The following is a 14,717-nucleotide window of genomic DNA, read 5'->3' on the forward strand; positions in this document are numbered from 1 at the left end:
GCGTATTGGTGAATGAACACCATGTTCTGCGGTGAACCGTGTGAAAATGTCTCACCCACCGTGAGGACAGCCTCTTCCCTCTCCCTCCTCCCCGCTCCAGACAGCACAGCAGCTGCTGATGAGCCGCTGCCTGCCTGGTGCAGAGTGAAAAATCAGTTAAAATTAAAATTCCTCTAAAAAATTGAAAATCTAGGATGCACACCATCGGCCCATGCTCAAACCATATGCAAAGGGTAATCTGACAAACGTTCAGTGAAATATGCCTGTCACAGACACACAGACAGACTAACAGACGCAACTTGCTTTATAGATAGATAGATAGATAGATAGATAGATAGATAGATAGATAGATAGATAGATAGATAGATAGATAGATAGATAGATAGATAGATAGATAGATAGATAGGATGTTGTATTATGCCGACTATTGGCCACAATATGCTACATTCAAATACAGGGGTGATGATTATAATATACTGTGATCACCTATACTAGGAAAATCTTGGTTTTCATTTTAAGTTAAACTCAGTGTAAACAATTGCTGTAAGAATTTTCTTGGATACATTTTAAGCACCATTTCAGTGAGCGAGCATTAACAAGGCTCACTGCACTCTAATTCAAAAGTGCCAAATGCATAGTAATTTATCTGCATAATGAAATCATTTATGGTGGGTTCATGAATTGTAAATCATTAAACAAGATCTGAAATCATTTATTTAGTCACACTTTTGCATGGCTTTCACGTTATGTCTTTCAAATGATGCATAACCACTTCGTCATTAACTGTGTAGAATATAACTAACTGTGGACACTTGGAAATCTAGGCTACACTTCGGTAAATATGTTTGGAGTTAAATCTGGAAGAAGAGTGTGCCAATAACGGCTGATTAATCCATTCAGCTCTCACCCATCTCAAACATTAATCTGCTCTCTTCTTCCTCTTCCATCTGGTCCTCTCCTGCTCCATCAACCCTCCATAAACCTTGAATTTATCTAAATGTTTTACACTCGAGCTCCTCGAGTCCTTCAGAGGAGGATTCCACTGCAGCTTGGGAGGCAATTAATGGCTGATTTGAAGAGGAGGAGAGACAAGATGGAGACAGACGTGATTGTATTATAGGGGGGTGAATGCTACATTGATGAGAGGAACCAGTACCAAGTGGAAAAGACAGCAGGAAGTGCTGCATCAGCCATATGCTGCTGATTATCCAGTTTCACTCTGGACCTTTAAGACACTGACTGCTGCACCAGTGATTTTCAGACAATTTTTCTTTGTCTGGAGATCCATATTCATAAATTTAAATAATAAAAACTTGCTAGAGTCGAGTAAAAAGTAACTTTAAGAACTGTCTGGTAATCATGTCAGAGCAGCAGGGGAACTGAAGGAGATTGAGACGGGGAATTATCTTCTTTTATGCTCACATATTTTCTCAGACAATGCTATACTTCTAGACATCCCAGATTGTATCATTGCACAGACTGGGATGTTGTTTCATGTTTAAAGGTGAGTTAAATAATTAGATTCGAGCAGTAGAATGTGGAACGGCAAAAAAAGAGAGAAAGAAGTAGGCTTCATTCAAACTAATAGTACCTACAGCAACACTCTTTAAGCAGACACCCAGGGAGATAAATCTAAGGCATTGCTAGATAATTAAAGAGGAAGAGAGACAGAAAAGTGCTACTTTTGCAGAAACAAAAAAGTTTGGATCAAATACTGTGGTGAAGAGAAAAACTTCTCACCTCAGCAGATCTGTGTACAGTGGAGCCATTAACCTTGTGTGTGTTTGTGGTCCTGCATTTCTCACCTGCAGTTCTTGCTACAGTTCTCCTCCGTGATCCCGTCATCTTCGCCCCACACGTCCACCGCCGAGAAAATCAACGCCAGCAGCACGGCGAAGCAGCACACCAAGGCAAAGATCACGATGCACTTCTGCTGAGACTGCAAGGTACAGACAGAAGGGAAGCAACATTGATTTCCAAGGACCCTTTTTTTTGGACTCTTCATCATTTCTCTGTAAACAAGGCCATAACCTTGGTTCCCCCCCCCCCATTAGCTGCCTTAGTTCACATCTCCTAATTAATGCACAAATCAGCAGACCATAGTATGATCCACATTCAGGTCTACATGTGACAGGCTTTCTTATAAAGAACAGGAGGAATTAAAGGACAGAGGAGAAGTATACAGTATACAGGCATTTTTAAGAGGGATTTTTTTTAGACTACACAGAACTTTACCATCTCCCTTCACAGTTAACAGTGTCAAATGAGAATTTCCAAGATGAGTGTTCGCAAACCCTTTATTGACAAAATGTGGTTTTGTCTCATGTGACACGCTTTGTCGACCAGTTGTAGGAAAGAAAAACCTTCAGACTAATAATCTCCCTGGTTGCGAAATTGCACAATCTTAAGCAGTCTTATTGACAGGAAAGACAATTTCCCTGATTTGTTCAAAGTCCAGAAGAACGATGGGCAGCAGAAGATTGTGCAACGGTCTCTGTCGCATTGTGTCATGAAAACAAACGTACCTGTGACTCTCAGCAAAAATATGAATAGCCTACAGCAGAAACGGCCTTTTATTACATTTACATTTACATTTATATTAAGACCTCAGCACAAATATGTGGATTAACTACTCAATGAAAGCAATTCTTTTTTTGCATACTGTACCTTAGTGCTTTTAACATTGTACTTTAAGCAGATTCATGTCATCACACCTTCTAATCTCATCTCCAACATCGACTCAGATCACTTACATGTTATTGGTGTGCTGGGATGGTCCTCTTTTCTCCATGCATGGAGTTTAGATTTATGTATTAATAATGTGTTTTGCCAAAAAATATTTTCTCAAGACAGTGTAATTGCTGTCAGTAAATACTGTATTATGCTGTTTAGTTTTCTTATTGCTTTGGGACGTTGTTGAGATACTGAGCGTTCAATAAGTGAGTGTTTGCTTTTTCAGCGCTAAGATCACGGTGCTAAACAAACGCTTTAAGATATATTCTGTGTTAACATTTTGTTGGATAACATCTATTAATCATAAGCCGTGTACTGCTCCACTCTGCAGCCTTATTTACAATCACTATCATGTAATTATGTAGTATTTATTTTATTACAGTCATGTTTGAATCATATTTCTGATGTGCAGTACATTTGACCCAGTAACTGGGATACACCTCAACTATTTGTGATACAATAATAAATGTATCCCGATCCTCCTGAAAGCCACCAGAGGAGCCCAAACTAATTATCACTGAATGTGGTAGATCATTAGCACAGTCAGCTCCACTCCTTATCCCAAGAGAATGATCTCATATCACACACTGCCGACCTCTGTGAACCATACAAACACGTAGCTTATCTTATTACGTTGTGTCTCTTTTATAGTTTAAGACATCCTTGTCCATAGGTTCTCATGTGAGAATTAAATTAATCTACGAGTCGGTGAATGGAGCGTCCCCAGTGGAATGACACAGACGCTGGCAGAGACACCCAGCTTCTCATTTTCCTCCTCACACAACCATCAGTCTGAGTTGATTTCTGACTTGGGAATAATGTTTTCATGAGCACTGTTGAGAGGGAATATTACTCCCTTTTTTTATGTTTGCAGCCACAGTCTTGTCAACCAGGTCGTTCCCACTCTCCCTGCTCTGTGTCTGATGTTGCTGTTGAAGCTGCATGGAGATGAAAATGAATAAATTGCTGACCATACGGCTACTGGCTGACATCCACTGCCTCGACTGGAAAAACAAAGGTGAAAAGAGGGAAAAACATTCATCTCTATCGTCTCTCTGACCCAGGCACTTCACAAAAGCCTACTCTGCAAATACGCACTGGGTAAATGGAAGTTAAATCAAACATGTCACTCATCTGTTCGACCTTGCTCCAGATGAAATGAAATAGAAGCAAGCATTAGGCGGAGGTTTCACAGCATGACACTCTAGCACCATCGTTCCCTCTATCGTTCCTAGTTTTTCATACAAGCTGCAGCTTTCATATGCATTATGGCAGTAACACGAAGAGGTCAGAGTCTTAGTGTACACCATGGATGGTGTTACCTGACACTGGAGCACAGTTAGGGATCAATACACCTTCAATTACAGGAAGGAGTGGGCCTTGAATTTACTGCTCATGAAATACAAAGACTGTTTAAAGATGGTCATATTATGGGTCAACAAAACCCAGAAAAAAGTAGAAGCTTTTATTCTTATCTTCAGTGCTTTTAACACCACAAACAATTACCTTTATTGCACTAAGGGTGTTGCACTAAGAAATCTCAGAAACCCTCGGCATATGTAAGACTAGATCCCATTTAAGGTGCATCTGTTTGTAATTTGAGTGCACTGTGCCTTTACCAATGCATTTCTGCGGTAGCTCATTACCTTTGACATATTTCTGCGTCAGTGCAAACTGAGTCATACAGTCTAACGCTCGTAGATACAACTCTGAATCTCTGAACGCCTCGTTGGTCTCTTCTTTTTTTTTTTTTTTATAAAATAACAAACTACAAATAATTTGTTCATCATCTCCTACCATGTCTGTTTAGACTAAGCGTTACTTTCATTGACGCATGCAAAGAAAATGTCCAATGCGGCACCAGAAGCAAAGATATCCTTGGGTGACGTTGCAACAAACGTTAAAATGTTAAAGACTCCTTGTTGGCTGTATTAAAAAGCCCTCAAGAGTCCATCTAAAAAAAAGTCTGTGAAAGTGGATGGCAGAATGCCAGTCAGAAAAACAAATACACATCCAGTGTTAATGTCTCCCTCAGAGAAAGGTGAACGCCTTGCAGGGGGAGCGATGTTCTAAACAGGGACGATCTGACATATTCAGCTCATTGTCTTTGCAGAGTTTGAGAACAGACAGTCTCATCTGGAAGTATAGCACTATTTTCCTTATGACCAAGCGCTGCTATATTTAAACACGGTGAGGCAAAGCAGAGCAACACTTAAAAAATCGTGCAACGAACTGACAGTAAATCAACTCTTTTTCAGGGACGCTGCACGGAAGAAGCACCGTGGTACGGCTTTACATCATAATCGTATGCATCCTCCTTGTGGTCATTTCCTCTTTGTCGACACATGGTTAGAATAAGAAGCCATATCGCTTAGAGGGGGCGTTTTTATACTACATTAACCTCACAACGGAAATCTGAGTAAACTATTAAAGACATATTCTGCTCTAATTTGTCTAATGAGCTCCTGGAGTGGACGCAATGACAAGCATCAAAGTAACAGCATATTAAGAACACTGATGATTGTTGCATCCAGTCGCTCTTCCTTTGGACTAAATAGAAAGTGTGCAGCAGGAGACTCTAATCTGCCAAACAGGCTTTTTACTGAGAGACACCAAGTCTGCCTCTTCAACTCATGTCTTCACAGAAAACACTCCGTTCTAACAAGAGCTGCACTCTGTCAGTCAGACGTTTGAGGAGTTTGTGACTGAAACTATGGCTTTATGCTATACTGCTCAGTGTGAAGAGAGAAGCAGCAGTCATATGCTGAAGGCAGAGGGCGAGTGCAAAGAGCAGAGCAGTGAATCAGACACTGAACACATCTTTCTAATAATTCATTCAGTATCATCACAATGACTGATGATGAGTCAGAGTTTTTTTTTAATAAGGAACCCAACTTTTCGTTGGATGAATTGTTGAAATCGGCTGAAAACTGTAGGAGGAGAAAACAATAGTTGGATATGCTGACTCAGCCTTCACAACTAACAATAATGAGGAGATAAATCTGAAATAAACAAATAGGAACTATGCCAGATACTGTAGGTACTGCAGGATACCAGAACCACAATGACATTAAAATTAATTATTGTGTTAGTCTAAACTAAAACGGGACATGTAAACATGTTAGTCAGACTGAAATTGTACTAAATCATTTCTCAAAGTCAGACTAATGGTGCGTTCCATTTAAATTTACATCGGAAGTTGTCGGTCGCAACTGAGCACGTGTGTACTTTCATTTTGAAGATTTTTTTTTTTATTGGAGATAATCATTGACATCATGAAACAGAAACCGAAGGTGCAGTCATAATAAAGTTGCAAAAAGTGGATTTATTGCTATATTGCTCAGTCAGTATAGGCCTGTTGTTAGCCTTTTATTTTACATTATATGACAAAAAGTAAACTATTTTTTACAATCTCATTAAAAATAGAAAGCCTTAAAAAAAAACACAAACCTTTTTAAAAAAGCTGCCGCAATAAAAATAAAGAGTGTAAAAAATATGTATGAAAGAGTTATATAATTATAGGATGTACAGAATAGTGCAAACATACAGGTGAATGTATTAGACAGTGATGATATAGAGTGCAAAACAATGTAGAATGACAATAAGAATGTGTCTTTCAGTGTTTCTCCATGGTCTCCAGAGTCTCATAGTAGTGTGGATGAAAGGCCAGTATTGTGTAAGAGGTGAGAGGTGTTTTCCATGATGGATCTTGTGAAGTCCAGAAGACAGTCCAGGACACAGCGTATCCAGTACCTTCCTGTCCCCCTCTGCAGACGCCAATACAGAGTCATAAAAAGTCCCACACTGATGGACCTCAGTCTCCTTAGCAGGTGGCGACGACTTTGGACCTTCTTGTATATTTGTATTTTTAGTCCAGTCCAGTTTGTTGTTGAGGTGAACACCCAGGTACATGTATTTATTCTCCATGATGTCAGTGTCCAAATCCTGGATGCTCACTGGAGTGTTCTGAGGCACCTTCCTCCGAAGGTCAATAACCATGTCGTTTGTCTTGGTGGCACTGATGTGAAGGTGGTTGAGTTCACACCGCTCAACAAAGTTAGTAATGACCTTCCTGAACTCCTGATAGTTCCTCTCAGATACATGTACAACAATGACTGTGTCATTCAGAGAAGTCAAGTTTTGGAAGAAAAATAAGAAGTAAAATTAACAATAGGCCCCGCTCAGTGCAACAGGGCCCTATTTGTTATGTGGAATGAATTACCTCAATTTACTGTACTAATAAGTTACTGTCATTTACAGAGATAATTTACATCACTCAGGACGGATCTTCCACAGTGGTCACAGACATGGCTTTTTTGCAGTTGAGACGCTGATGTCTGTTGAGGTTGCTTCTGTCATAAAAACTCTTCCCACACTTGGCACAAACATATGGCTTTTGTCCATTATGAGTGTACTGATGCAGTTTGAGACTCCCTCGAGCAGCGAAACCCTTCCCACACTCAGCACAGATATATGGCTTCTCTCTGGCATGAATGCTCAGATGCTTTTTGAGATTCCATTGACGAGTGAAACTCTTCCCACACTCGGCGCAGTCGTATGCCTTTTCTCTGGCGTGAATGCTCTCGTGCTTTCGGAGGTACGACTGAAGAGTAAAACTCTTCCCACACTCAGCACAAGCGTATGGATTTTTTCCACCAATATGAATGATCTGATGCTGTTTGAGATTCCATTGACGATTGAAACTCTTCCCGCATTGGGCACAGACGTATGGCTTTTCTTCGGCATGAATGCTCAGATGCTGTTGAAGATCAGATTGAAGATTGAAACTCTTCCCACACTCAGTGCAGACGTATGGCTTTTCTCCTCTGATATGAAGGCTCAAATGCTGCTGGAGATCAGACTGAAGAGTGAAACTCTTCCCACACTCGGTGCAGACGTATGGCTTTTCTCCTCTGATATGAATGCTCAAGTGCTGCTGGAGATCAGACTGAAGCGTGAAACTCTTCCCACACTCAGCACAGACATATGGCTTTTCTCTGGCATGAATGAACTGATGTTGTTTGAGATTCAGTTTAGCAGTGAAACTTTTCCTACACTTGGCACACTGGTGCTTCTTTACAGTGTAGATGCGCTGTTGCTGATCCTGGTGTTTTCGACTAAAACTCTTCTTTTCTACATCCTCAGCAGAAGGTCCATCTACATTTTGATCCATACTGTATAATATTAATAATTTATACAGAAATTTTAAGCGCTGTGGCTTTTTTCTTCCTCTTCAATCAATTCTCAGTAGGTTGTACACAGAGAGGTGCAATACTACCGTCCACAGGTAAAAGGTTCTCTGGTTGCAGTTCAAAGTCCTTCAACAGTTCAAAGTTCTCTTTCTTATTCTCCTAATAATTTCCAGCAGGCTATACACTAAAAGGTGCAATGCTGCCCTCCACGGTTCAAAGTTCTTAATCACAGTCCGAAGTGCTTCTAATAATATCTGGCAGGCTGCTGGTACCTAAGTAAACATTGACTATGATGCAGGCCACCTTAGATATACCATGCACAGATCAAAGGCAGTGCCACCCCTTTAAGACAACTCCCCATTCATTGCTATGAGAATGTCTGTCATTGATCTATGCTTCCCATTCAAGCCACCCTTGGGAAATTGTTCCTCAGAGTTCCTTGATATTGGTTATTTGAAACACTTAAAAAAAAGTCACACTACACCATTCCTTTTTGTGGTTCCGAGCCACTCTATATGCTGATAGAGTTTTAAGGAGTACTAAACTACTAAACTTTTTAAGGAGTACTAAACTACTGTACGAAACAGTGATCATAACGAAGTCCTGCTTTGATTAGCCATGCATAAAGCAAAGGTAGCTGCTACGACAACTCCGCATTCATTCATTCTAATGGGAGCATCAGGCTTTGATGTGTTTCAAATTCCAACCATTCATATGGGAACATCCCAACTCTCAGAAACTCGGAGCAACCTCGCCAACCCCGACATGGGATTCCAGACAATAGACCCGGGTTCCTGGGTTCGAGCCCTGTTTGGAACAACTTCGGAACGAGGGCCTGTCTGCAAGGAGTTTGCATGTTCTTCCTGTGTGTGTGTGGGTTTTCTCCGGGTTCTCCGGCTTCCTCCCACAGTCCAAAAACATGCAATATGGGGATTAGGTGAATTGGGCACTCTTAATTGACCGTAGGTGGTAGGTGTGAGTGAATGGTTGTTTGTCTCTATATGTGGCCCTGTGATGGACTGGCGAACTGTCCAGGGTGTACCCTGCCTATTGCCCAATATCAGCTGAGATAGGTACAGCACCCCCTGCGACCCTCTGCTGGAGGATAAAGCAGGATGGATGGATGGAAAAACCTCTCTCATTTAACAATCCTAGAATCAGGTGCAGTGGGCAGCTACTGAGCAGCGCCCAGGGATCAATTGAGGTTGGCTACCTAGCTCAGGGGTCCCTCAGCAATGGCCAACAATGGCTAGACCAAGATACGTTTAACGCTGGTCTACTGGAATGCAGGGAACACAGAGGTGTGTCACTCCCAGTACCATCTTCTAATGAACTGCGTTCCAACTGCTGCTAAAAGACTAGTCTCCTTGTCCACACTGCTTTGAAGAAGGTTGTTTGGTCATGTTTATTTCATCATGAGTACAAACTCGTGATTGGAATTGAAATATGATTTAGCAGCTGCACTGAAGGTTAAAGTTTATTTTTAGCAGTGGAAGCCACTTCTAAAACTTTTCATGGGTGCATCGATGTACTGTAAAGTGTCTTTGAATACTTAGAAAAGTGCTTCAAATAAAATCTATTGTTATTATCTTGGCATTTTCAGCCATAGTCCAACTGTATGCAGTCGTCTCGCTTTACTAGCACCGAGACCTGCCTGAAGGGGTGGTCTCGGACCGCTTATCCACCCTACTTTGGTACGGTTCCTCTGGTGCGAAAGCAACCAAACCAAATGGGACGAAACGGTCTAGTTTAATGCATTATGGGTATGAGATACGGGATAACCCTGGATTTCGGAACCTCAGCGGGACGGTTTTGCGCCGTTCTTAGCCCAGCTTCAATCCCCCCCGGGCGCGTTACGGCAAACCGTACCCACGTCTGTTTGCTACATTGTAACATTTTTCTGACTGGTGCGTACCAAAGCAATCGAACTATAGGTGTGAAAGCGCCCTAAAATAATAAACACAGAGAAAGTCATGTTGAGCTGTTTAATCAGCTTTGTGTGGAGTTGGCAATGGTTTGAATGTAGTGGACAATAATTTATATTTAAGAATTACACGTCTAGTCTAAAATCAATCAAGTGCCCTCCCGTCTACTGTTAAAAATAGGTCATTGAATATTCTTAGGAGTGCAGTGTTTGTGCTGTGAAAGGCTCTAAAACCTGATTGAAACTTCTCAAAGATGCTTCTATAACACATGAAAGCAAATGTTATGTAGAAATTGCATTTTCTAAAAAAAAATTGATTAAAAAAAAAACAACCTGAAGCTTAGACATTGGCATAAAACTAACAGAGGGATTGAGGCAATGTTTTCTTAAAAGAAGCTGAGCCACAGCAGGTTTGCAAGTGGATGGGAAAATACAATTACAGTATCTCGTGTCTTTGACAAAGTTAGCTGGGATCAAACAAAGACTGCATGTGGTTAAGGCTAAAAGCTGAGATGGAATGAAAAACTTGACGGGGGACCAGCATATAGTGATTAAAAATAATAGGACACTAATACGACTGCAATGGGGTTACAGCATTGAAGTACAGGAGCTTTTAAACCTCAGTGGTGCAGAATGACTGACAGTAAGAGAGCAGGGAGCTGTCATGTTGTGCTGAGGAGACAACTTTCATTGTGTGTGTGTATGTTTGTGTTTGTGTGTGTGCTCGCAATGCATGTAATTTCCAGTCCACCCTATGCAGGCTCTCTCTCTCTGTCTCTGCATTTCTTGAGCTTTGTATCTCTCTGTCGTGAGTTACAATATAGTTTATAAAATGATTACCATAATGCATCCTGTCTGGATCAATCTCCTTTCTCCTGTCTCCATCCTTGTGATGAAAACTTCACTTTTTCATCACAAGTACCACACAAAAAAAGAGAGAACACATTCATTGACTCTGAATTCTCTGGGTGCAGCACACGGAATGCAAGAAGTAAATCCAGGTTCAAAGTATTTTATGTGACAACCACAGGCTTTATCACATACACTCTTTGCTGTGTGACCTTGTGCGATCCCTATTTAAGTGACATGCTTGCTTCTGGAGCCTGAGGCATCCAGGTAATCACTTTTGTGTGGAGATATTGAGAGGTCCATAAAATCCTACCTCCCATATCATAGCGCTGTCCACCTATACTACAGTCACCCTTACATTAAGATGTGATGTCCTGACACAGAGCGGGAAGATTGGATGTTTGATCCCAAGCTGGCTGTGTAGACTTAAACAAGGGAAGGTTAAAAGAGGCTTGTCTTTTTCAGCTGGTGTCATAAGTCTTTGTTTCTGTCTGTGATCACGGTGAAACTGAGGCTGAGGAGAGAGCATAGTGCTCGGGGAATTCGTCACAGCTGAAGGAGGACGAAGGTGTGTTCAAAAATACTGACTTTGATGACTAGGATTTCAGAGCAAACATGACCAAAAATGTTACTGTAACCTGGATCAGTATTCAGGAGTGCATACAAATTTAATCTAGCAGGAAACTGTCGTCTACTCCACCAGCTGGATGATCAGTCAAACAATTGCTTTTACTTAATCACAACAAACAGCAGCTTTATAAAGATGTGACAACTGGGCATTCATCAAGTGCAGCACAGGCAGTTCAGTGTAACCAGGAACTGAAGAAGAAGTGTTTGAATGAGTGAGCAGGAAATGTCATCAAAGCAGAGCTAGTTGACTCTGAGTTACAGGGTGCAGTGGTTCGCTGGCCCAAGGCCCTGTTTCCATCTCTGGTTTATTTGAAAATGTACTGATCATCTCCGCTTGACACCAATGGTCAAATGTCAAAAAAATGAATGGATGGCCAGATTCTTGGTGCCTGTGTGGTAATGGCTGGAAGCCCAGAGCTACTTGTCTTTGAAAAGTTTCCACTATCAATCTGTTTGACAGCTTTGACTTGTCTTGTGCATTTATGGATGTGCTCACTTTTATGTTGATGACTGCGGAACGGAAATTGTTACCAGAAGTCTATATGTATAGCCATCATTAATTCAACCAACAGGATTTAATTTACAAATACATGCAAATAGCAATGCAGTGTGATGGCCGATTAATTGATGCAGCCTCATATTATAGTACAACAGCTGCTGCTTTGTTCGTAAAAATTAAAAATAACCTTTTACACAATCACACTAGATTGTTGTGGTTATTTTGACGAACATAGCAGCAGCTGTTGTACTATAATATGAGGCTGCAACAATTGATTATTAATGGATTACAAAATCATTTGTGAGTGTTTTTAAATAATTGAAACACACTGTCTTTTTTAAGCTTCTTAGAAGCTTAAAAACGTACAGAATGTGTTTAAGCTTCTTAAATTGTAAGTAAGTAAATGTAAGTATTTTCTGGATTCCTTGCTCCATATAACAAAGAGAATTAGAATTTTGGTTTGTGGACAACATATGACATTTCAGAACATCATCATTTCGAGGTCTGCATTTAAAGGTGCATTAAAGGTGCATTATGTAATAAATCTAAAGCAACTGGCCATAAAATCCTCCTAATATGTCACAGAGACTCAGGAATAATGTTCATATAACATAACAACTCAACAACAACAGTACAACCAAAATATTTGCATTAAAAAAATCTTTTGCAGACTGCAAATCATGTTTATGTTTTGAAATCATGTTTTGGCATGTGGTGCCACCTACCGCCGTCTACCAATCATTGCAGTCAGTAGAGTCTCAGCTGCCGAACAACCACGGGTTGCCAGTTAAGTCAGAAAACGAAACCTAAAAGACCTCTGTATTTTTTTGGCCACATTCTTACATATGGCCCCTTTAATGTCACAATCAATCCGTGACATTATTATCTTATTATCGTGCTTTACTTGTAAATGGGCAGCATCCAAACAAATATGTGTATGTTTTAAAATGCATTACGTTCATATCTGGCATTAACATCCATCATGTTGGAAACACTGCTGGAATTCTCTGGGATCTGTGAATAATTGGAATATAATGTACGAGTAGAGATGTAGTCGGACATTTTGAGAAACACATCGCTTTGTTACAGTAGTTTGATAACAAGATCAATGCTACTTTCATGGATGTGCACTGAATATGAAGTCGGGGAATTGTCAGCTGTTCGAGGAAAACAGCTCGTCTGGCTCTGCCAAATTGAAATCTTCATGGATCCATTTGGATTCAAAGACTTGTTTTTTGGTTCTTAGGACATGAGCTGTGATGCAGAGTCAAACCGATGGCAAATCAAAAGAAAACCCATTAAATATCGTGGGAAAGTGATTTATCACTCTGCAGGAAGGATAAGCACCATTTACTATAGGCGTACAGACCATAGCTGTTCACCTGGAATGCAATCTGGGGATTGTGAAGCCTATAAGACATAATTTATTTCATATTCAAAGTCATCAAACAATTCAGTGAACTCGAATGCCATGCTAGAGTTGGAGGTATTTGTATTTTTTATACTCCCCCTTTATTAGACCACATGCCCCTTTATTATTGCTTAGCTTTGTGGTAATTACTCACTGTGCTTGAGGTTTTTATGTGTTTTGATCTCAGATGTGATTAAAAACCACTGTAATGCACCCAAGGGTCCAGGTGGTCCACTGCTTACAAGGCATAACATGGGTAATTGGGTTTTTGATATTTTTTCCCCAAATTGTATATATATTTACTGAGAATAGAGCTTGTGCAAAGATTCCCCTTATTCCTGATAGCTTTTCTTTGGGAGATTTATACAAGAGCGCATCAAAGCAGTGAGGTAATAGAACTGTTTAATGATAGAATGGCAGTCACTCAAACAACTGCCTGCTGGGAAATGTTGAGTCAGTAGATGTTATACTGTAACTCATTTAACATGCTCTAAATCACACTGTCCTAATCTTTACACATGCAATTACACTGTTTCTTTGAGTTGACACTGTAAATGTTGATGTGATGAATGACTTAATAAATAAAAATACTTTTGGCATTGTATAAATCAATTGTTTTCCAATTCACTTTGTGACTCAGATGTTCATTGAGGTATTCCAAACTAAAATGCTTCTATGTCAATTAAAGACTGTATTAATCCGTCGAAAGCTGCAGTCGAAGTCATTCATCGCTTCTCAACGGAATGAGCTATAAACAATCCCAGCAGATCTCTTCCCGATTTACACTGACAGTGGCACACTCACACCTACACTCTGTGAAACTCATCAATTCCTGCCCAGCTGGGAACTGTTCTCCTGCCTCTCAATCTGTTCGTTCCACACCCTTCATCTCTAGATCTATTCCCCATTTCCCACTTGAGGTTCATCAACACTGAAAGTTAACAGATATTACAGAAGCCTGTTGAAATGTCCAGTTTAAACCACATCGTTTTATTTTGACTATAGAGGCTCTAGGATACAGAAGCTACCCTTGTTCCCAATGAAAACCATGAGTTTTGATTTAAAGCGGACCTAGACCGGAAGTTCCAATTAACGCTGTTTTTTTGGTGTGTATCTGCGACATTACCTCGTTCATGAAGTCTTGAAGGTTCGAAACAAACAGTTCAGCCACTGCTGAGATGGCTGTGTTGTATTGTAATCTCGAGATCTCTGAAAAAAACCCTTCTGGTTACTTAAACAGCGGTTCTCCTGAACAGCAGACCCTCCTTCTCCGGGCACTAGTCTGGGCACATCCGGTTGCGTAAATTGTACCGCAGAAGAAGAATAATGTCCGTTGTGGAGGTTTTTCACGAGCGACAGTTTCTTCTGACTCTGGGTCTGACTCCGGGTCAAAGTCATAAAAGACTGCGGTGGGGAGTCGTGAAGAAGCTATTTTTAAACACTGTTAATACAATGTTTTGATAATGAGTAGCAGTGCAT

At 40.5% G+C, this 14,717-nt stretch overlaps 1 protein-coding gene across 1 annotated transcript in view; it reads right to left on the bottom strand.

Annotated features, from left to right (window-relative positions):
* The window catches only part of LOC310934330 (inactive phospholipase D5), a gene marked incomplete at both ends in the record, with an annotated part of 46,308 nt that overhangs the window by 11,044 nt on the left and 20,547 nt on the right, over positions 1–14,717 (bottom strand). The window contains one exon of the mRNA XM_083898025.1: positions 1,806–1,939. Coding sequence (XP_083754151.1) covers positions 1,806–1,939 — 134 coding nt within the window. The remainder of the gene's footprint in view (positions 1–1,805; positions 1,940–14,717) is intronic.

The sequence above is a fragment of the Microchirus variegatus genome, assembly GCF_963457635.1.
Source record: "Microchirus variegatus genome assembly, chromosome: 11".
NCBI classification, from domain to species: domain Eukaryota; kingdom Metazoa; phylum Chordata; class Actinopteri; order Pleuronectiformes; family Soleidae; genus Microchirus; species Microchirus variegatus.